This window comes from Syngnathus scovelli, chromosome 5 (genome assembly GCF_024217435.2).
Source record: "Syngnathus scovelli strain Florida chromosome 5, RoL_Ssco_1.2, whole genome shotgun sequence".
Classification (NCBI taxonomy): Eukaryota; Metazoa; Chordata; class Actinopteri; order Syngnathiformes; family Syngnathidae; genus Syngnathus; species Syngnathus scovelli.
Window position 1 is genome coordinate 10,186,872 of NC_090851.1, and position 20,921 is coordinate 10,207,792.

At 42.0% G+C, this 20,921-nt stretch overlaps 2 protein-coding genes across 4 annotated transcripts; both read left to right on the forward strand.

The window, feature by feature from the left end:
• The first annotated feature begins 483 nt into the window (after window positions 1–483).
• On the forward strand, window positions 484–17,894 carry ccdc88aa (coiled-coil domain containing 88Aa). 3 transcript variants are annotated; one of them, XM_049720819.2, is made up of 29 exons: window positions 484–848; window positions 923–1,014; window positions 3,072–3,177; window positions 4,097–4,166; window positions 4,385–4,443; window positions 4,573–4,656; window positions 4,783–4,923; window positions 5,081–5,259; window positions 6,379–6,460; window positions 6,549–6,707; window positions 6,974–7,120; window positions 7,211–7,355; window positions 7,539–8,168; window positions 8,237–8,442; window positions 8,527–8,721; window positions 9,086–9,216; window positions 9,283–9,424; window positions 9,493–9,666; window positions 9,774–9,935; window positions 10,037–10,314; window positions 10,436–10,579; window positions 10,733–10,919; window positions 11,016–11,161; window positions 11,344–11,436; window positions 11,517–11,716; window positions 11,894–11,974; window positions 12,225–12,461; window positions 12,659–12,721; window positions 16,716–17,894. In XM_049720819.2, exons 1-29 carry the CDS (start codon window positions 786–788, stop codon window positions 17,732–17,734), a joined length of 5,415 nt encoding a protein of 1,804 aa, XP_049576776.1. In that variant the 5' UTR covers window positions 484–785; the 3' UTR covers window positions 17,735–17,894. The 3 variants fall into 3 exon arrangements, with proteins under 3 accessions (XP_049576776.1, XP_049576779.1, XP_049576780.1); XM_049720822.2 differs by lacking the exon at window positions 12,225–12,461 and having other exon boundaries at window positions 485–848; XM_049720823.2 differs by lacking the exons at window positions 11,894–11,974; window positions 12,225–12,461 and having other exon boundaries at window positions 485–848.
• A 934-nt stretch (window positions 17,895–18,828) lies between these two features.
• Window positions 18,829–20,917, forward strand: mettl26 (methyltransferase like 26). The gene is made up of 6 exons (XM_049719308.2): window positions 18,829–19,188; window positions 19,303–19,465; window positions 20,166–20,225; window positions 20,327–20,394; window positions 20,523–20,601; window positions 20,675–20,917. Exons 1-6 carry the CDS (start codon window positions 18,995–18,997, stop codon window positions 20,729–20,731), a joined length of 621 nt encoding a protein of 206 aa, XP_049575265.1. The 5' UTR covers window positions 18,829–18,994; the 3' UTR covers window positions 20,732–20,917.
• Window positions 20,918–20,921: the final 4 nt, after the last annotated feature.

A 20,921-nucleotide genomic window follows, 5' to 3' on the forward strand; every position in this document is an offset into this window, starting at 1 on the left:
GCTGTGATTTGTGCCACTTGACGTGGAGTTCCCGGTCCTCAACACGTGGTGGCAGACTTGGGCCACTAGAGGTGTCCCGGTCCAGTGCCAATATATAGGTCAATATTCACTTATGGGACGCTGTTTACGTTTTTAGGAAAAATAAATAAATAAATAACAAATTCAAAGAATGAGTGAAATGCATCAAATGTGATCTGTGAAACAATACAAGTGGGTATAAAAAATTAAAACAACCAAAATAGATGTCAAAATAGCACGAACCTGACTATTAAGATAAATTCGCTAATCTGTAGTGCAGTGCTGTATTGAGCGCAATATCTGAATATGGAGGAATGTTTGTTGAGTCTGCGGTAGATTGTGGGAAATGATATCCCAGATTAAAATTTTTGCTGCTGTTGATGTTGATGCTGCTGCTGCTGGCGCTAACTGAGCAGACCTTCAGGAATTATCACCAGTCAGAGGGTGAGCAGGAGGGGAGGGAGCTACACAATCACCAGTCTGAGGGAGAGCAGGAGGGGAGGGAGCTACACAAGCCTTTGCAACATTTGGATCAGTGGAGGATGCTCGGTATTGTATCTGAACTGTTTGCTGAAGACAACGGCCGATGTCATCGCTGAAGATGTTGGGGAGAGAAAGAATCAGGTGAACAGGAAAGCATTGTCTACAATCTTAAAAAAAAAAAATTGGGATAGTTCACTTGTAAGACCGACTGCCTTATGCCTCAAGGAAGTTAGACAAGTTGGGATTTTACAGTGGATGTACTTCTGACAAACCTTTGGGTGAAGATGGAAAGCGTTTTTTTCCAGCCCATCCTGGATCAGTTCATGATGAGCCCACTTGTCACCTGGGTATGTAATTTCAAATAAGTGACTGATGATGGATTTTTATTGACTTGACTGATGATATAGCCGCTTCTCTGCAGGTGAGGACTTTTGCATCTCATGACGAAGGCCGGAATGCGGATTTCAATGAATTGTTGGATGGAGTCTTTTTGAATGAAGTTATGAGCCAAATGTAAGTAATGTCTTGTGTTCACTTTATAAATGAATGAATGGTACTATAAAACAATGTTTGAACTTTGGGGTGTGGTGTTAGTTGACATTTCTGCATACCAATAGAACACTTTTGACAAACTAGTAAGACAACTACATGATACTAGTGAGGTAAATCTATGCACTAGTTGACAACTGCATGCTACTACGACTGCCTTGGGATGTTAAGAATACTCAGTTAATTGTCAATTAATCAATCATCAAATAATCAATAATTATTTTGATCATCGATTCATCACTTAGAGCACAACTGTCAAACTCAAACTTCTTATCACAATTCAGTCTCGCCGCATCATCTCATGTGGCCGATGAAAGTAAATAATGTTTTTCAACTTGCATGATCCTTGCTAATGTCTGTACCAAAATTTTAAATTGCCAAGTGGAATAAACAAGACTATAGGAAACCGTAACTGGCTCAGAAAAGAAATGAATTTGTCCCCCCTCATTTAGAGCCATCCTCTCCAAATCCTCCGACTTCAGACACACTTAAGTAAATATTCTCTGATTTCTGTAATCCGTCATAAAAGCAGAATGATTACCAGGATCAACAGTTCTTACTAATTGTTTTAATCAAAAGTAATGTGTACTAGTAGCACATTAATGTCCACAATATTGCACAATTTTGCTTCACTTAGTAACATGTGGTTGTCTTACTACTAATGTGCCAAAGTTGACCTGCAAGTGTGCAGTAGTGGGAAAAAAACTTTATCAGTACAAACTAACTTGTTCAATTTGTGCACCTTAGTCTTTCGACCAGTGCATTGATTTGCTTCTATTGCTGTTATTCATCAAGTTCAGATAAAATCCTGCCAAAACAGATGAGACATCATAAATTTTGTTGGGATGCTAGTTAAAGGATTATGATTTGAGCACCGTATGTTCAAAGGGAATTATCACCACCCTCAAAAAACTGTTGTTTAGTTATAGCAAGTGACATACTGGATGCTTGATTCATGAAGGGTCAAATAGACAACCCAGGAGAGCTATGGAAAGCTTCTATTGTCTACCATTAAGATACAATTGTTCATTTATTCATTTTATCAACCAGTGTCATAATAACCAGTTCTTTATGAGTACCAGCGCTTGAGTGGTAGGAGGGGAGGGGGCAGAGGCGGGATAATCTCTTGGATTGGGAGAGCCTCCGGGATTAAAACTGTGTTGCTGGTGTTTAGTGGCATTTGGACACAGATGGGAGGGAGGAGCGAGGGGGTCACACAGAAATGGGGCAATAAAAAAAGGGCGGGGACAGGATGACTGAACAGCGTGATGACGGAGCAGCTCACAGCATTTTTTGTATTGTGTGTGTTGAGTGTCATATTTGCATCAGCATTATTGTTTATTTTGGAGGAATTGCAAGCAAACATTTGGAAACTATTGTTGAACATGATTTGCCATGATGCTATATTCGCTATATTTTTTTTACTTTTTAAATTATTTGGATATATATATATGTCATTGTGATGTGTTGACAATTTTTTTTTGTCCTCAATCTGGCTGGGGTCTCAGTTTTCACACAATTTCTTAACAAGTTAATATTCTAACAGAAATGTATAACGAGAAAATAAAGAGTTTGACTGAAGACAGCGGATGGATGGATGGATGGATGGATGGATGGATGGATGGATGGATGGATGGATGGATGGATGGATGGATGGATGGATGGATGGATGGATGGATGGATGGATGGATGGATGGATGGATGGATGGATGGATGGATGGATGGATGGATGGATGGATGGATGGATGGATGGATGGATGGATGGATGGATGGATGGATGGATGGATGGATGGATGGATGGATGGATGGATGGATGGATGGATGGATGGATGGATGGATGGATGGATGGATGGATGGATGGATGGATGGATGGATGGATGGATGGATGGATGGATGGATGGATGGATGGATGGATGGATGGATGGATGGATGGATGGATGGATGGATGGATGGATGGATGGATGGATGGAGCATAAATTGACAGACAGATTGAAGATTTCTTCTGTCATTTTCCACATCAGACATCCTCCAGCCGTACCCCAAACTACAACCAAAATGAGAAAGGATCCAAGTCAGCGAGTCCAGAACTTGACCTTTCTTGTTCAGCAAATCAAAGCATATTATCTGGTGAGTGAATTTTCCCTGCATCCATCCAAGCTACATGCTGCTAAACCCTTTCACAACATCGGATTATGAAATGGGAACATTTGCTTTGGATTTTTCAATTGCACCTCATGTCTGCACACACGCACCGAATATGTAACATGTGCAAACTTGACTCCTTGATCTGACTCATTTCCTCATTGATCGAGCTCTGTTTTAAGATGCATGCCCTTAATATCGCCCTTCTCGACATCTGTGCAATCAGCACAAGATCAGTTGGAACGCAAGCGCCAAAGCTGCAGTCTGAGCCCCGACAGAGTTTTAGAGTCGCACATTTCAAGCACGAGATGCTGTGGCACACACCACTGCAAATGAGGCTTGGACTTTCCTCCTCTGTCAAATTAATTAACCGCAGTTTGAAATGTCTTCCATTCAAATCTGTCGAGATTACAAGAATGTCATTTTCAAGCAGGTTGGAGCATTTCAATTTTTTTAATTGAGTTCTTTTCTGCTGCAGCACTTTCAACAACTTGTCTAATTACAGATTTATTTCTGCTCAACTGATACAGATACTCATTCCTGATACATTTGTACTGCTAACATATATGAATATTACATCTATATTTCAGTGCTTACGGTTGTAGGGTAAAGAAAATTATGTAGGACAGTTTTTTACTTCATTTTTAAGCGGTTCTGTTCAGGCTGGGTTTAGCTATTCTTATCCTATAATGTTAATAAAGATGCTTTACTCGATTTGGATTAACAGAAACATTAGTCCATTATGGAAAAATGGAAAGAACATTGTATTCAATAATTTTTTTAAAAACATTAATACAGACTGACATACTCTATGAGCATTCACATCTACAGTATGTTTAGTCATATGTAAATATTCTATCTTTATCCTTCCTTTCATCTATTTGGTTTGCATTTTATTTTACAGGAAAACCTGAGACAGTTGATTCTGATTCCTCTTCCAAATGTGCTGCAGCTTTCGAGGACTCCTCACACTGGTATGCCATCCATCATTTCTACAGTGTTTTTATTTTCACAGACTCGAAGGTGAGCTGGAGGCAATCCCAGTTAACTTTGTGCAAAGAAGAAAAAAATGAAACATCTCAAATCAAATTTGGCACAAAACCTATTTGCAAATACTGAATGTCTTTTGTGACACCAGTCCTGGATCTTTTCTTTATTTCATTATTACCTATTTTATCTGTTCTTGGAACAGAGCAAAGTCTGGTGGAAATGAAGAAACTATTGTTGTTACTCCTGGGATGTGCAATTCAGGTAAACATTCAACTGGCATCTAATATGTACCATACCGCCATATGTTTTATGACAATATAGTTGGCAAAATAATCCCTTATCACATTACCTGACGTGGAAAGCAAGAACTATTTTATGTTTCATTTTCAGTGTGAGAAGAAAGAGAAGTACATTGAAATAATCCAGGCGCTTGACTTTGACACAAAAGCAGCAATAGCTGTGCACATTCAAGAGGTATCTATATGATTTTGTAAATAATAGTTTTGTATTGAGTTCAAGAGCACTTTTGCAAAAGGAACCTAACAAGAAATACATAGATAATTGATAATGTCTAAATTATCCAACCAACATATTCTCCAGCTGACCCACAGTCAAGACAACCTGCTCGACCTACATTGGTTGGAGTGCAGTAACATGCCCGCCGATGAGCTGGAGGTTGTAGCAAAGACCATAGCTACCAATCTTCAGCACTTGCTGGACCAGAGAGACTCCCATCTGGAGGTAAGGCATGATACGATTTGGAAATGTTGTAAAATAGCTGAGAATACCAAATATATAAATGTACTTGGACTGTGAATTGTAAATGGATGAAAGTGTTAGGACCCATTTTGAACAATCAGTCAATCAAATAACATATGACATGTTTTTGTTTCTTAAGACGATAGCAGAGCTAACACAAGAAAGGGAAGGTGTGGTTCGTGTGCTTTGTAGCTCATCCGGCCCGCAGTCGGCCGTCTATCCTGCCATCATGCAACAACAGCAGGCGGGAACTCAGCAACACTTGGTGGTGGAACTTGCAGACTCAAAAGCCAAGATTAGACGACTCAGACACGAGCTGTGAGTACGACCGACGACAATGTGCAGACAAACTACACTAGATATTTTCATACTTACATAATTTCTTTTGATTCGAACTAGAAATTCTGATAGAATGTAAAAACCAAGGTAAAATAGATTAGCGGTGTCGGGTGGAATCCTGAAAGCTACAAAATCATCCCTTTTCAGAAGTCCCCCAAAATGGCAAGTTTGTTCAACCATTAGCATTGAATCGTAAAAAAGAGCAAGCCACTTTCAACACTTTGAATTGGTCAATAATACGTAAAGTAAAAGTAACACGAACATATCTTCACTAACCAGATTTTTGAAAAAATCCAAAATTGACCAAAATGTGACTTGTAAGATTTTGGCCCAACACCAGCAAATACATTTTTTTTTTCTTTTATGACTTTTTTAAAGTTGTATGATTTCTTCCTTTTGGGGTCAATTTCAATTTTGAGCATCCATTTGAATCATATCAAGTTTATAGCTTCATAAAAATTTTACTTTTGTATACCATTAAAAAAACAAGACCTACTGTATACAAAAGTAGAAATACAGAATTTGTAAAAATAAAATGAAATAATGTGTCTTTTGCATGGAACATTAGTTTCTGTGAGGTACTTAATTGTAAGCTGTCCTCTGGATTCCCTCCAGTAGTGTCTGAATGATGTTACTACAGGATCAGAGATGCCCCGGGGAGTTTGGCCCACATTAATGCCTGCCTGGCAATTTCAGTGGTTGCACTATACCCCTGACCCACATTGACTTTGTGCTCGTGCCACTCATGTACGCACATGCATACTAACCCCGATCTGAAGACCCTCTAATAGCAATGTTGCTGATAATCGCCCTCTCGCGTATTATCCTTGCTTGCAGGGTCAGTTGGACAGTCCCTTAAAGAAACACATTTCACCATTAATGTGTTTACTTATTTCTCTTTTTTTCAATGGCCCTTGAACCAGTTATTTCAACTAAGCTGGTACGCTTTTGAATTTCAGTTTGCCATTTTCAGCTGATGCAGAACAAAATGTTTTGTGTCAACAATGCCTTTATAACCCATAAAATGTTATCATTATGGCAAAAAAGATGTTTTGCAAATTGCGTCTGTGTGTCTCTGCACTGTGTCCCTTCCTTCAGAGAAGAGAAGAGTGAACAATTGCTGGACAACAGACACGACCTGGAGAACATGGAGGCAGAGCTCAAGAGGATCCAGCAGGAGGTTTGAAAAGACGATAAATTGACAGTAACACAAAAGCATTCTCTATTTTTTACATTCAGTTGCTGATTCTGTGTGAATTTTTTATCAGAACTTGAAGCTTCTTGTCGATGCCCGAGCAGCCCGTGCCTACCGCGATGAGCTGGATGCTCTGAGAGAGCGTGCGCTCAAAGCTGATAAGCTGGAGTGTGAGGTCGGACGCTACAGGGAGCAAATGCACAAGATGGAATTTTACAAGGCCAAAGTGGAGGTTAAAGCAACTATGAATATCTTTTTTCACATACACACACACACATACATACAAACACACACTGCTCTAATGATTACTTGATTATTAAAATAGTTGTCGATTAATCAGATAATTGATTAGCTGTCAATTGATTCGACAGCTCTATAATTGTCAGAAGTTTTTTGCGTATGCTCATCTGTAATATACAATTACTTGGAAATGGGAATGTATTTTATTATGGTTGATGTCATCAGCATTACGCAAATGTTTTTCCTCCTTTACTTCAGGAGCTCAAGGAGGATATCAGAGTGCTGCAGGAAACCAAAGAGGTACTAGAAGATCAGTTGGCAGGCTGGAGGGCACGCTCAGATCAAATCCACCAACTGGAGAAACACAGCCTGCTACTGAAGGCCCGCATACATGACATGGAACAAGTAATTGACATTTTAAATGTCATAAAAAAACTGTGGCGGAGATATTGATTTTAGTATCTTCAACTTACCAATCGCGCATGCTCACTTTAGGGAAGAGATGCAGATCGTAAATGCATTGAGGAGCTGCAGGATGAAAATTTGACTCTGTGTTTAGCACAGAGGAGAAGCATGGAGGAGTCCCAGCACTTGGGATGGGAGTTAGAACAACTTTCCAAAAGCACCGACAGCTCCCAGGGTAAGAGCTGGCCAATTAACATGAGAATCGCTTTTCACTGTGATGCGGTGACACTCACAATATAAGACATGTTTGAAATCAATAAATGAACCATAATCCATATTTCCTATCAAATAAATGTTCATTCCTACAATGTCACGGTCTTGCTGTTGACATTCAGCACCTCTCTGTGTTCGTCTAAAGGACAGCAGACTTTAAGTGAGGAGGTGAATGAGAGAATCCGAAGTCGGCTGTTGAAGTTGGAGAAGGAGAACCAAAGTCTCCTGAAGACTATTGAGGAGCTCAGACATGCCTGTCTTCACCACAACACGCATTCCGACAAACGCAGCCACCACAGCGAGAAGGATCGTGTCCGGCAGGTGGTCTGTTGCGCCGACAAGTGGACCTCAGATGAAAACAAATCATTGACTTCCTGCTCACGTGAGCAAAACTGCAGAAATGCATCCAACCTTGGTACAATAAAAGACATTTTTGATACAGATGCTGAAGATCAAACACCAGAGCAAGACCATGTGGGCCTTTGCCAGTCAGCTAATACAGTCAGTCATATTCAGGAGAAAGGAAAGTTAGAGGATAGCAACAGCGGAGGGCATTTTAAAGCAGCTGATTTGGAAGAAAATATTTCAAATAGTGCCCATTATGCTGTTGGATCACATAATGGGTCAAGAAGCAGCAGTTCCAGCCATGACGGTATTTTCATTGGCCAGCCAACACGCTTCACTAACACCAACAAGCACACGCAGCATCTGGAGGCCAAATGCAAGGCATTGGACTCCATGAATCAACAACTGCAAACTTCTCTTGGTAACACAGGTATGTTTTGTAAGTGGGGAAGGTCACATTTTGTTAGGAGACACTTCTAAAAAAATCTTCCTTTTTAGAGCGAAAAGTCCACCGATTGGAGACTGAGGTTCAAGAACTGGAGGCAGACAACCAAAGCCTCCAGGCCACATTAGAGGAACTCCGGATTACTGCACGCCGTCTGGACCAAGTGGAAACAGAGAAGCAGAGTTTGGAACAAGAAACAGCAGCATTGGAAAAGGTTAAGAGACAACTAGAAAAGGAGACTCGACGATTGCGCCAGCAGGTAAGTGCAAGGTTGCCAGATTTTGAGTACTGTTTCCATCATGGCTGAAACCAAAAGTAACAGTTGTTACGTTTTCCATGTCAGGCTGAAATTCAAGAAGCCAACTTAGATAGCAGTAATGTCTGCATGGCGAGCCTGGAAAGGGAGATGCGCTGTCTGGTGAAGGAGGTGGAGGAGTTGAGGGAGACAGCTGAAAGGTTCAAAGGGCTGGAGAGAGACAACAGAGAACTGGCCAAGCAAGCTGCGATTGACCAAAGGACCTTGGACACCCTTAGAAAGGTCATAAGGAGACTAAAGAATCTATTTGCTCTGACCTTGTCTCACAATATTTTTTTTTTCACTTAACAGCGCTGTTGTACATATACAATCTTTATTATAAAAAAATTATATCAAAACCTTGCAGAAGCTTAAATCACATCTTACATTTAATTAAAAATAATTCACAATGCATATCTTACTGCAATATACGCAATTAAAGTGGCCTACTACAGAATCCATGGACACCGTTTTTTTTTTTTTTTTGGTAGATAATTTATTTAAAATAAATAAATATATTTGTTTCAAAGTTTTAACGCTCATTATTGATTTGCAGTATACGCATTTTTTTTTTGTCAACTAATCCTGACTTGTTGACTCTTTTTAGGAACTTGTCAGTGAGAAACTGAAGACCCGGCAGAAAGAGGATGAAATAGAGCGTCTGTCCCATGAGCAGGAGATAAGAATTCTCAACAGAGAGAATAAACAATCTGTGGAACTCGACACAGCCGAACGCAGGTCTGCATTGTATTGTTTAGCATCTAAAAATAAGAATGAAATATTGACATATATTTGTCCATGCAGAAGGTTCAATATGCTGGAGTCAGAGTTAGAGTCGTCCATGAAGAAGTGTCTTCAAATTAAAGACGACAAGATGGCTGTGCTGGAGTCCCGTCTACAAGAATCCTCGAACCTTAACGAGCATCTTCGCCACGAGCTCAGAACTGTGAATTACAAATCTCGTTTTGTAGTTTTGTCCAGTTGCAGGTGTTTGAACTCTTTTCCTCCACACAGGTGAAAGTGAGCTATGAGGCTTTGCAGCAAAAGCACGAAGAGGAGGTGACTGAATCATGCGCCACCCCTCTGAGAGAGAATGGAAAAGAAATGAGTGAATGGCTGCGTGAAAGCCACGAAGCCACCAAAGAGCTCCTGAATATTAAAGACCGACTGATTGAAGTAGAGAGGAACGTAGGTAGCATTTTATTGCTGAAAACGTTGTCAAAGCAAATAATGACATTTGAATTGAAGCAAATTATGGACCTCGTCAGCTCTTTCAACTCTTCTCCCCTTTCTAGAACGCAACACTGGAGACAGAGCGCCAGGCTACGCAGGCCCATCTGAAGCAGCTGGAGAGTCAGTCTGACAGTCAACAGGCTCAGATCCTCGCCCTGCAGAGGCAAGCTGCCTCCCTGCAGGAGAACACCACCACTTTGCAGGCACTCAATGCGGACTTGCAGGTAAAGGGATGGATGAGAAAATTAAGCTGGGTGTGCATTCGCGTGCATAACAACTGTATTTACTTTTTTTTTTTAATTAACTAACCGTCTTGCTTTACCAGGTGGAAAAATCTACATTGAACTCCCAGAGTGCTTCCCTGATGGCTCAGAATGCTCAGTTGCAGCAGCAGCAGGTGGGAATAGAAAGCGAGAGGGACAGTGCCATACGTGAACGTGAAGAGCTGCGAGGTGCCCATGAGCAGCTATTACGGGATCATGAGCGCCTGGCGGCTCTCCACGAGCGGCAAGCCGCAGAGTATGAAGTCCTCATGGGGAAACACGGCTGTCTGAAAAATGCCCATCGGACGCTGGAGCTCGAACACCGCACACTGCAAGACAGGTAAGAAAAGCAAATGTGAACAAGCATTAGCAAAAATGTTGCTCCCAGGAATCCATTATTATTATTATTATTATTATTAATAATAATTTCTTTCATGTTTGATTTGGCATATTTACTGTAGGTACAACAACCTGTTGCAGCAACGGACCAAATTAGAAGATCTGGAAAAGGCCCTGAAGGAAGAGCAGATGAGAATGAGTCTGGAGAAGGAACATCATAGGACCGCTGCCGCTGAATGTTGCAGGCTTCGGGATGAGAAAGACTGGTGAGGGACGCAAAAGAACAAAGGCACATAAACAATTAGGCAAAGGGCAAATGTCATCACAAGCAAAAACACATGTACTGTATATGCCCACAGGAATTTGTGATTATTATTATTATTCTATTATTTACTGCATACCACCATTTTTTTTCACAGGCTGAACCAAACTTATCATCAAATTCTAAACGACAATGAGCTGCTGAAAGCAGATCACAAGCAGCTGAAGAGCCAACTAAATGAGAGCAAGCTGGCTCACACCTGGCTGGAGGCCGACTATTCCAAGCTCAAAAAGGAGTACCAACAACTTGATATCACCTCCACAAAACTCACCAACCAGTGCGAGGTGGCTGGCCACTCTCTTAAAACACACACACCTTCTGATGGTTGCAAAAAAACTTATCTGATTTATTGGATTGGTTTGCGACAAATGTATTATTAGCTGCTGAGCCAGTTGAAGGGGAACCTGGAGGAGGAGAATCATCATCTTCTGAGTCAAATAGACACACTGATGCTGCAGAACCGGACTCTGTTGGAACAGACAATGGAGAGCAAAGATCTGTTTCACATAGAGGAACGACAATATATGTAAGCAATGGGAACCACTTCCAAACTACATTCAAACTACATAATTAACCGGAAGAAGACACATTGGTTAAGAGAGAAACACAAATTGAACAGATGGATTTGTTGGAATGCAAGTTCTTGTTTGCTTAAGAGAATAATTTAAAAACTAACAACTTTTGCCAACTCTCTCATTGTTTGTTTAGTGACAAACTTAATGATTTGAGGAGACAGAAGGAGAAGCTCGAGGAGAAGATAATGGACCAGTATAAGTTTTATGAGCCCTCACCTCCTCGCAGGTAAGTTGCTTCACAGGTACATTATATTAAAAAAATAATTTCTTTTAATCAATCCCTTTATAAATGTTGTTTTTTAACAGGCGAGGAAACTGGATCGCTCTCAAGCTGAAGAAGTTGATCAAATCGAATAGCCGTGAACAGGGACTAGAACATTCACTCACACCGACACACTCGGAGGCTCAGCTCTCATGTCACGATAGCAGCTCCTTCATTAGTTCAGATGGGTCTGCAGGCTCCACCTCCACATCATTAGGTGACATCATACCATCACAGCCAAGCAGTGAGTATGGGCTTCCTGACTTGAACTTTGGATTTGTGTGTCCAATACCTCATTCTTCATTTTCCTCTGCATGCATCAAAATGTCTCTCATTTGGTCTTGTTTCTCTTCACTCCCTTTTCTCTCACGTTTGCCATCTCACAATTCAATCCATCACATGGATGCTGTCTGTTCAAAAGCCACACTGAAAGTGTTTCCCCATATGAGAAGCAAGCCGAAGAACAAAGATAAGCTGAAGTCTCTCATCCAACGTTCCTTGTGTAAGACAAACTGTGTTTGAGAGTTTGATCTGTTCTTTATAATAGCCTTAATCCAACTACTCATTCAAAAATGGAAAATCTACCACCACTTCATTTATGCTACTCCAATAAATCAGAACATGCTGTACCAATTAAAAGTAATTCTAATTTAATGAGCATGCATAAGATTCAGACTGCATCACATCGGCTCCTCTACATCCTCACCCCTCTCCATCTCCCCACTGTCCTGTTCTCTTGTACAACATTGCAGCCCTGAGCAGCTTGCTGTACACCTCTGCCCCGTTGGAGCAGAAGCAGTTCACATCCAGCTCAGAGGAGTTGGAAGGCTCTGAAGCTGATGTGCAGGACAGGAAAACAATATCGACCTCATTCCTAAGCACATCCATCCTATCCACACGACACTTGCATCCCACCACTGAACCATCCATGCAAGTCCACGCCACAGCCAGTGGCACTGATGTCCCAGATGTGTCACAGCTACAGCTAGGTAGCAAGCCATTCATTTCATTTCATTTCACCATGTCTTCATTTGAAATCATTTAACTCATTCACTGCCAGCCCAATTAAAACTGATCTTTGACGTCTATGGCTGTCCGTGGCAGTGAATGAGTTAAGTGTAGATTAGGCTCTTGAATCCATGGAATCTAAATGTACGTCTTTTTATCAAATATTTGTGCTCCACAGACAAGGATTCAAGTGATAGTGCCGCACCATCTGGTTTGGAAGACGACGAGCTGCAGCATCAGGGTAAAGCTTTGTGAATAGCCGTTTAGAGGATTCAGCAAATACAGATGTATTACCCTTGCAGGAATTAGAGTAAATCCATCAAATCGCTATCATGACCTTGTTTCATATTAATCTGCATGCTGACTCAATCCTCCCCCATCAGAGTGAGAGAACCAGCCGCGGTGAACCGCTGCCTTTCTCCTCTGATCAGGGTTCAAGAGCACTGGAGCCAGCACTGACTAAGCAGTGCCTCCCCGGTGCTCTCCTCCCGGTTGTACCTACAAAAAAAAGCTTCTTTCTTCTTGAGCAATCTTCTTTGTCCCATGTCAACGCACGACCTGAGGAGACGCTGGATCGATCCATTTCTCCAACTTTGCTGTGCTTCCTATATCGCGAGGCTCCAGGGAAGTCAAGCACAGTCCCTAGAGGGAACTCACCTGTATTGCAATACCTGTGGAGGGAATGGCTGAAAAGTAAACCCTACTCTACATCGCCTAGGTCCCGGTGCATCCTCGGCCTAGTCACCTAAACTGGACTAGGGGATGTGAGTATTAGGGGTAAGAATTTGGAACCTGTGCCAATTGGCCATTTAGGGTCCAACATTAACGTGTGTGGTGCAATGTGCTGTTGCATAAGTGAGGCTACACCTCGTAGAAGACTGAGCCTCGATTAAGATCCTTCCGGTCCTGACCACCACACCCTGCGTGCTTTGTCCCTAGAGTCGGAACCCAGAGGGGCCGCACACGTACCACCTGAGTTGCATTGACCCTTCGTTAACACCGCTAGGTATCCAGGTCAAGCCACTCAGGGCAGAAGAGCTGGGGATCAATCCTCCCCGATCAGAGTGAGAACCAGCCGCGGTGAACCGCTGCCTTTCTCCTCTGATCGGGGTTCAAGAGCACTGGAGCCAGCCCTGACTAAGCAGTGCCTCCCCAGTGCTCTCCTCCCGGTTGAACCTACAAAAAAAGAAAAAAAGCTTTCTTCTTGAGCAATCTTCTTTGTCCCATGTCAACGCACGACCTGAGGAGACGCTGGATCGATCCATTCCTCCAACTTTGCTGTGCTTCCTACATCGCGAGGCTCCAGGGAAGTCAAGCACAGTACCTAGAGGGAACTCACCTGTATTGCAATACCTGTGGAGGGAGTGGCTGAAAAAGAAACCCTTACTCTACATCGCCTAGGTCCCGGTGCATCCTCGGCCTAGTCACCTAAGCTGGACTAAGGGATGTGAGTATTAGGGATAAGAATTTGGAACCTGTGCCAATTAGCCATTTAGGGTCCAACATTAACGTGTGTGGTGCAATGTGCTGTTGCATGAGCGAGGCTACACCTCGTAGAAGACTGAGCCTCGATTAAGGTCCTTCCGGTCCCGACCACCACACCCTGCGTGCTTTGTCCCTAGAGTCGGAACCCCGGGGGGCCGCATACGTACCACCTGAGTTGCATTGACCCTTCGTTAACACCGCTAGGTATCCAGGTCAAGCCACTCAGGGCAGAAGAGCTGGGGATCAATCCTCCCCGATCAGAGTGAGAACCAGCCACGGTGAACCGCTGCCTTTCTCCTCTGATCGGGGTTCAAGAGCACTGGAGCCAGCCCTGACCAAGCAGTGCCTCCCCAGTCCTCTCCTCCCGGTTGTACCTACAAAAAAAAGCTTCTTTCTTCTTGAGCAATCTTCTTCGTCCCATGTCAACGCACGACCTGAGGAGACGCTGGATCGATCCATTCCTCCAACTTTCCTGTACTTCCTACATCGCAAGGCTGCAGGGAAGTCAAGCAGAGTACCTAAAGGGAACTCACCTGTATTGCAATATCTGTGGAGGGAATGGCTGAAAAAGAAACCCTACTCTACATCGCCTAGGTCCCGGTGCATCCTCGGCCTAGTCACCTAAGCTGGACTAGGGGATGTGAGTAGTAGGGGTAAGAATTTAGAACCTGTGCCAATTGGCCATTTAGGGTCCAACATTAACGTGTGTGGTGCAATGTGCTGTTGCATGAGCGAGGCTACACCTCGTAGAAGACTGAGCCTCGATTAAGGTCCTTCCGCTCCGGACCACCACACCCTGCGTGCTTTGTCCCTAGAGTCGGAACCCAGGGGGGCCGCATACGTACCCCCTGAGTCGCATTGACCCTTCGTTAACACCGCTAGGTATCCAGGTCAAGCCACTCAGGGCAGAAGAGCTGGGGATCAATCCACCCCGATCAGAGTGAGAACCAGCCGCGTCGAACCGCTGCCTTTCTCCTCCGATCAGGGTCCAAGAGCACTGGAGCCCCCTGAGCACTCTTACACCATGAGTCACCTTGACCCTTCGTTAACACCGCTAGGTATCCAGGTCAAGCCACTCATGTCAGAAGAGCTCAGGATGAATCCACCCTGATCAGAGTGAGAACCAGCCTACAAAAGTATGCTCCTATATTCTTGAGCCATCTCTTTTGTCCCATTACAACTCATGACATAAGGAGATGCTGGATTTAATTCCTTTCACTTCCCTGTGCTTCATACACCGCAAGGCCCCAGGGATGGCCAACCTATTGTTGGTGTTGTTGCCAGAGGGTCAGTATTTCAGAAAGTTTCTACACTCACGGTTCCCATTTATTCAGGTTCCTGGTGGCTCCCTCTTGTGGATCCCTTGTGTACTACCTCTCATTCTCCAGCAGTTACTCCAGGTAATTTGGATATACTTTCGAGCGGCCCTGAGCGTGGCTTTATTGGATTTCTGATTATTAGTCAAAACCTATTTTAATATTCTCAACCCTGAGTAGAGTGTCTTCAAATATGGCTGCGTCCTTTGTCCCTGTTGAGTACAAAAGTTTCTTATCCATTTTATACCATTCACTATCTTACTATTGTACTTTTATTTTTATCCCCTACACTTTTTATCTTATTGATTTTAGTCTTCAGCTGTCAATTTTATTTGGTCAATTGCTGTTTATTGGTATTGTACCACTATTTTCATTCAAGCATCTGACTATCATTTCATTATTTACTTTGGTTTCGAAATCTGGGGATCCCTTTGATAAGGTTTCCTATTTGCTGTGATCTTTTGGGACCACTGTAAGCTTCACAGTAACTTTGGTAGATACCCGCTCTTGCCTGAACGTCCTTATTTTGGGTGTCCCTTACACTCACGGTACCATGATTTTTCCAAAATCGCCGCCACGCCGTCCGGTCACCCTCGGGCACCCCGTGGTGGGTATCCCTAGCATTGCGTCCGATTGAATTTAGGTTGGTAGGTTTATTTAGATTTTTTTAGGTAGTTTTTTTTTTTTTGGGGGGGGGGGGGTAATTCAGTTTTTTTTTTTTTTAAATTAGGATTAGGGTTAACCAAAATTAAATTCAAATCGATCATCCCTTATTTGGAATATTATTGTAATAATTGCACATTCACAATATAAGAATACAAGTGACGTGCGGTGAGGTTCATGACTGGGGAGGCACTGACGGCGATTACATAGATTGTGAGCAGACACAGGAGGGGTGACGAGAACAGAAACCATGGCAACATTAAAACAAGGAAACGAACGGAGACGGATCGTGACAGACGACAATTAAGTAGAAGACATTTGTGTAAAAAAATAAAGTATTGATCCATCTGTACTTGAGTAAATGTACTGCCTCGGTTTCCTCCACCCATTAAGTTTAAGATATCAATCAATCAATCAAGACCTCCGTAAGAGTAGACTGACTACAACCACAATATTGAATACATTGTTAAAATAATACTTAAGTGGCAGTAAAACTAGAACAGTATTATCTGATGATGATGATGATGATGATGATGATGATGATGATGATGATGATGATGATGATGATGATGATGATGATGATGATGATGATGATGATAGAAGTTTATTCATCCCACAGAGGGGAAATTTACTTGTCACAGCAGCGTACAAGAGTGCAAGAATACAAGTGCCAAAATTGTATTCTTGCACAATAATCTCATGACATTGTGCAGATGATGAATATATAAGTGAATATTTCTGTTTAAAAATCTACATTCATTTTCATCCCAGGGCTTAATGTCACCCAGAGTCGAGCCCAAAGTGAGAGCAGCGGTGAGTTCAGCATCAGCCTGGATAATGAGCCTTGGTCAAATGGTAGCAGCCCTGTCCAGCAGCCACTGTCTCACCACACCTCTGCCTCGTACCATCTGCCAAGGGACACTTCGACACCCCAACACACACAGCAAACCTCCTCCACAGCGCAAAAACAGAAAGCCTTGACCATCCCTACGGCAAACAGCCAGGAAACAGAGCTCAAACTAATACATCAACAGAAAGAGCCTACACCAAGCCACGATTTCTGGCTCGCACGGGGAGCAAAAAGCCTCAGAAGGGGCTCTAAAGGAAAACGTCGCTCATCAGATTCAGTGGCCACGTTAAGCACAAATTTAAGATCGAATACCGATTGTACCCAGACTTTAGCTTGTTCACCAGTTACAGTGTTTTATGTTCAGGGTAAGTCATCCTCTATGTCTGGGTGCCTCAATTGCTTCTCCAATCCGCTGGGAAAAGAAGGCCGACTCAAAGGCTTGTCGAAAAGTCTTCCTCGTGCCAGCAGTGTCATTTCCACAGCTGATGGGTCATCTAGATATCCCAGCATCACCAATGACTGCAGGGTGGTAATGAAGACTGAGACACTTCCTGGTCCCATTTCAGAAAAGCACAATAACCAGAATCAAGAAACAGCAGCAGCATCCAATCAGCAAGTCAGTGAAAGCGGAGCGCCTGAGCTCAGTCCTCCAGTCAAACCTCCAAGAGACCCAACAGTCCTTGTTGCTAAAGACCACTCAAACCCCCCTGTGCAGGAATCAGATTTAAACCCCCCATTTAGTCTTTACTCTGTCTTCTCAAACACAATCTTCAGAGATTCAGAAGGGAGTCATATTGATGCTGTTACGAGGAACAACCAGATGGATATTTCCCTCGACAAGTCCACCTGCAAAGCAGAACTGCACTCCAGTGAGCCACAAGTCTTCTCAACACAGATTGCAAACACTCAAAATGGAAAAAGTGAAGAATCACAATCTTGATCATGGTACTGACCTGAGATGAGGAGCATAGAAAGAAGTATATCTGTAGTTAAACATCTTTTGTCACTGCATTAATAACATTACCCATTTGTACAGTATGTAACAGATGTTTTAGTGATGTATGTTTATTTCTTTATTACAAGGAATCTGCTTAAATTAATATCAGTTATATGTTTTCATATTTTATGTATACTTTTACAGGAAATGGGAGGGACAATTGAGTGAACCCTTGGATATAATAACTGGTTGAGCCTCATTTAGCAGCAATAAAGTCAACCAAACACTTTTTTTAGCTGCAGATGAGCTCAGACACAGATCAGGAATACACAGCCTAGATTCATTTACTTCTTTCCTCTATGTCCGGTAAATATTTACTTGTTATTTTAAATTCAAAACAAAAAACGTGAGGTGAGAAATAGGGTTGTTTGTGTGGTATCACTCTAGTTCGAATCGGATGTTTTTGTTTTTGTTCATTCTGATTTCACAGCGCAAATATCAGCACAAAAATTCAACAAAAAATTTCATGGTCAGTATGTACAGAAATTTAAGAAAGTTCAAAGGGTCAACATGCGTTGTCCTCCCACTGTGGGCAAATACAGAACAGTATGTTTGTTTGTTTGTTTGTTTGTTTGTTTGTTTGTTTGTTTGTTTGTTTGTTTGTTTGTTTGCAAACGGGTAGGTGGTAAAGCAATTTTTGAGTGGCTATGTTATCTTTTTGCCTACCCCACAAACATTGACCTGCTGAAATGGTATGTCACCTCTGTGAAGCTCTGTGATGCAGCTATTTAGCTTTACTTCATTTTTCAGTCAATCCTTTGTTTTGAATGTTTTTTTTTTTAATTGCCAAAATATTTCTTATCCTGTAGTTGTGCCCTGGTGCTTTTGACTTGTTGTGCCCAGAGTTCTGTCGCTATTCTATTTAAATGTGCACCTGAAAAAAAATTGATATCAGGTGTACATTATATCAACTATACCGAGAGCGAATGTGTTTTTTCCCTTTTTAATAAAGATAATATATAAGGAAAATACATTTGCGTCTTATTTTGAAGTTGACTACTTCTTCTGCCGCTCTCATTGGATACTGTGCTGACCACGTGACTAGTGACAAGCGGAAGTTGAGTATTTTCTAGTGAAAAACAAAACATTCGAGGTTACGCTCCAGTTCTTCTATTAGGACAAACAAATCAACAACCGGTGGTCCTGGGGTGGCTTCGTAAATTCTGGTCCGTTACCCGACAGCTGTACCCAGATTTTAGCAGGATGCTGAATGCCGCTGCTGCGGAAAGAAACAAGGAGCCCATCCTTACGGTGCTGCGGGGATGCGTGAACACCGACAGACGGCTGCAAGCGCTCGAGATCTCCTCCGGTACAGGACAACATGTCATGCATTTTGCTGGGGCTCTAAAGAACATTACTTGGCAACCATCAGAGTACGATCAGCGGTCTCTAGCCAGGTATTATTTAGTAGTCCAATGGACTTTACACCAATCATGAGCGGCACTAATGATGTAGGCATGTGTGTGAGTTGTTGGACTAACAATACACCCACCGTGATTCTCTCTTTTCAGTATAGAAGCCTACAGAGCTCACTATCAATTGAACAATGTGAAGCCTGCCATCCACCTGGATGCTTCTCAGAATCATGATCATTGGGGAGGGATCCAAGCGGAGAGCCTCGATCTGGTCCTCAACATCAACATGATCCACATCTCTCCCATGGCTTGTACAGAGGCAGGTATCTCGGTGATGGGTCTAATTTTAGTTCATGGACTTTTCTTGCAATGACTGTACCCGTGCATACGCCCACCAGCCACTTTGCACCTGCACGATCTCGTAAGAGCTTTTCACAAAATTTTGCTTCGACAACAGTAAGGAGACTATCCTCTCTTTTCAACAAATTTGTTAAAACGTACAAGGAATTTGTCCCCAGTAGTTTAGGTCACTCTGGTGCTTTCACTGAAAGACAGTTTAATAAAAACATAAATCAAATCGTAAAAACATGCATGACAAAGTATTAGCAAATCCAAGTACTAAGTGCATCATTAATAAACATATTGTTAAAAAGAGATGTCTGGAGTGGCTGACCACCTATCTATTCTAAAAATGAAAAAAAAAAAGTGGTACCTTTCCTTGACTTATAAGCTTAACTTGTTCTGTCACCAAACTATATTTACTTGTACTATATGTGCAGCCAGTTTTGGCAATTGAAATTGAAATATTTTTAAGGTTACTAAAAATAACGTTGCATTTTTTGTTTATGTTTTTCCATAAAGTAGAACAGCGGATTAGAAAAAAAAAATGCATATAAGACCAAAATGAAATAACATCAAGAACTGAACTGGTTTTGCATAGTGTAATTTAAATTTAAAATAAACTGATTCCTCTGCTCTTCGCCTTCCAATGATATAAGACATGTTTACTTCCCTTCTAGGGTTTATTCAAAGGGGCTGGGGGGGTGTTGAAGCCACAAGGTCTACTCTTGACATATGGGGTGAGTTTAAATTGATTTTATCTAATCATAAATCTGTATTTCATGAAATTATGGCAGCAAAAAACATCATTATGTGATGCAATATCTTCTGCCATCTCCAGCCCTATGCCATGAATGGCACCATCACGCCACAAAGCAATGTTGATTTTGACTTGAGCCTACGACAAAGGTAAATTAGGTGACCTTTCGTCTTCGTGTACACTGTTTTGTGGGATTATGTCGGAGAGGATTATTTATTAATCATGTTAAATGCACTTGTGCAAAGTAAGTTCAAGAACAAAACATTTTCATTTTCAGGAATCCAGAGTGGGGCCTCAGGGATATTTCCCTCCTCAAGTCACTTGCAGAAATACATGGTTTATTCCTGGAGAAAATTGTAAGGTAGCATCTTTTTCAAATTGATTTTTTTTTTTCCTGTGTATTATTAATGGTGATGTTTTCTGTGTTAGGTGGATATGCCAGCCAACAACAAATGTCTCCTATTTAGGAAAGAGAGTTTGGTGTGACGTCCTTCTCTTGCTGAACGGATCACACCAGGATGGAGAAAAGCGCCTTAAATTAACAAAACGCTCAGACGTGTTGCCAAATTCCTACAATTGGACATTACGTTAAATAGACAGAATGATTGTATCATATATCGAGTACAACTATATTCCTGATTGCATGCAACAATAAAAGTGACTTACTTCTTATCCT

Bases quoted from the DNA above. Each gene is read 5' to 3' on its own strand.
- ccdc88aa (XM_049720819.2), top strand. From the start codon at position 786: ATGGAAAGCGTTTTTTTCCAGCCCATCCTGGATCAGTTCATGATGAGC. The intron at 849-922 runs GTATGTAATTTC...GCTTCTCTGCAG, and splicing joins TGAGCCCACTTGTCACCTGG to GTGAGGACTTTTGCATCTCA. The intron at 4,167-4,384 runs GTATGCCATCCA...TTCTTGGAACAG, and splicing joins TTCGAGGACTCCTCACACTG to AGCAAAGTCTGGTGGAAATG.
- mettl26 (XM_049719308.2), top strand. From the start codon at position 18,995: ATGCTGAATGCCGCTGCTGCGGAAAGAAACAAGGAGCCCATCCTTACG. The intron at 20,226-20,326 runs GTGAGTTTAAAT...TGCCATCTCCAG, and splicing joins GTCTACTCTTGACATATGGG to CCCTATGCCATGAATGGCAC. The intron at 20,602-20,674 runs GTAAGGTAGCAT...TTTCTGTGTTAG, and splicing joins GTTTATTCCTGGAGAAAATT to GTGGATATGCCAGCCAACAA.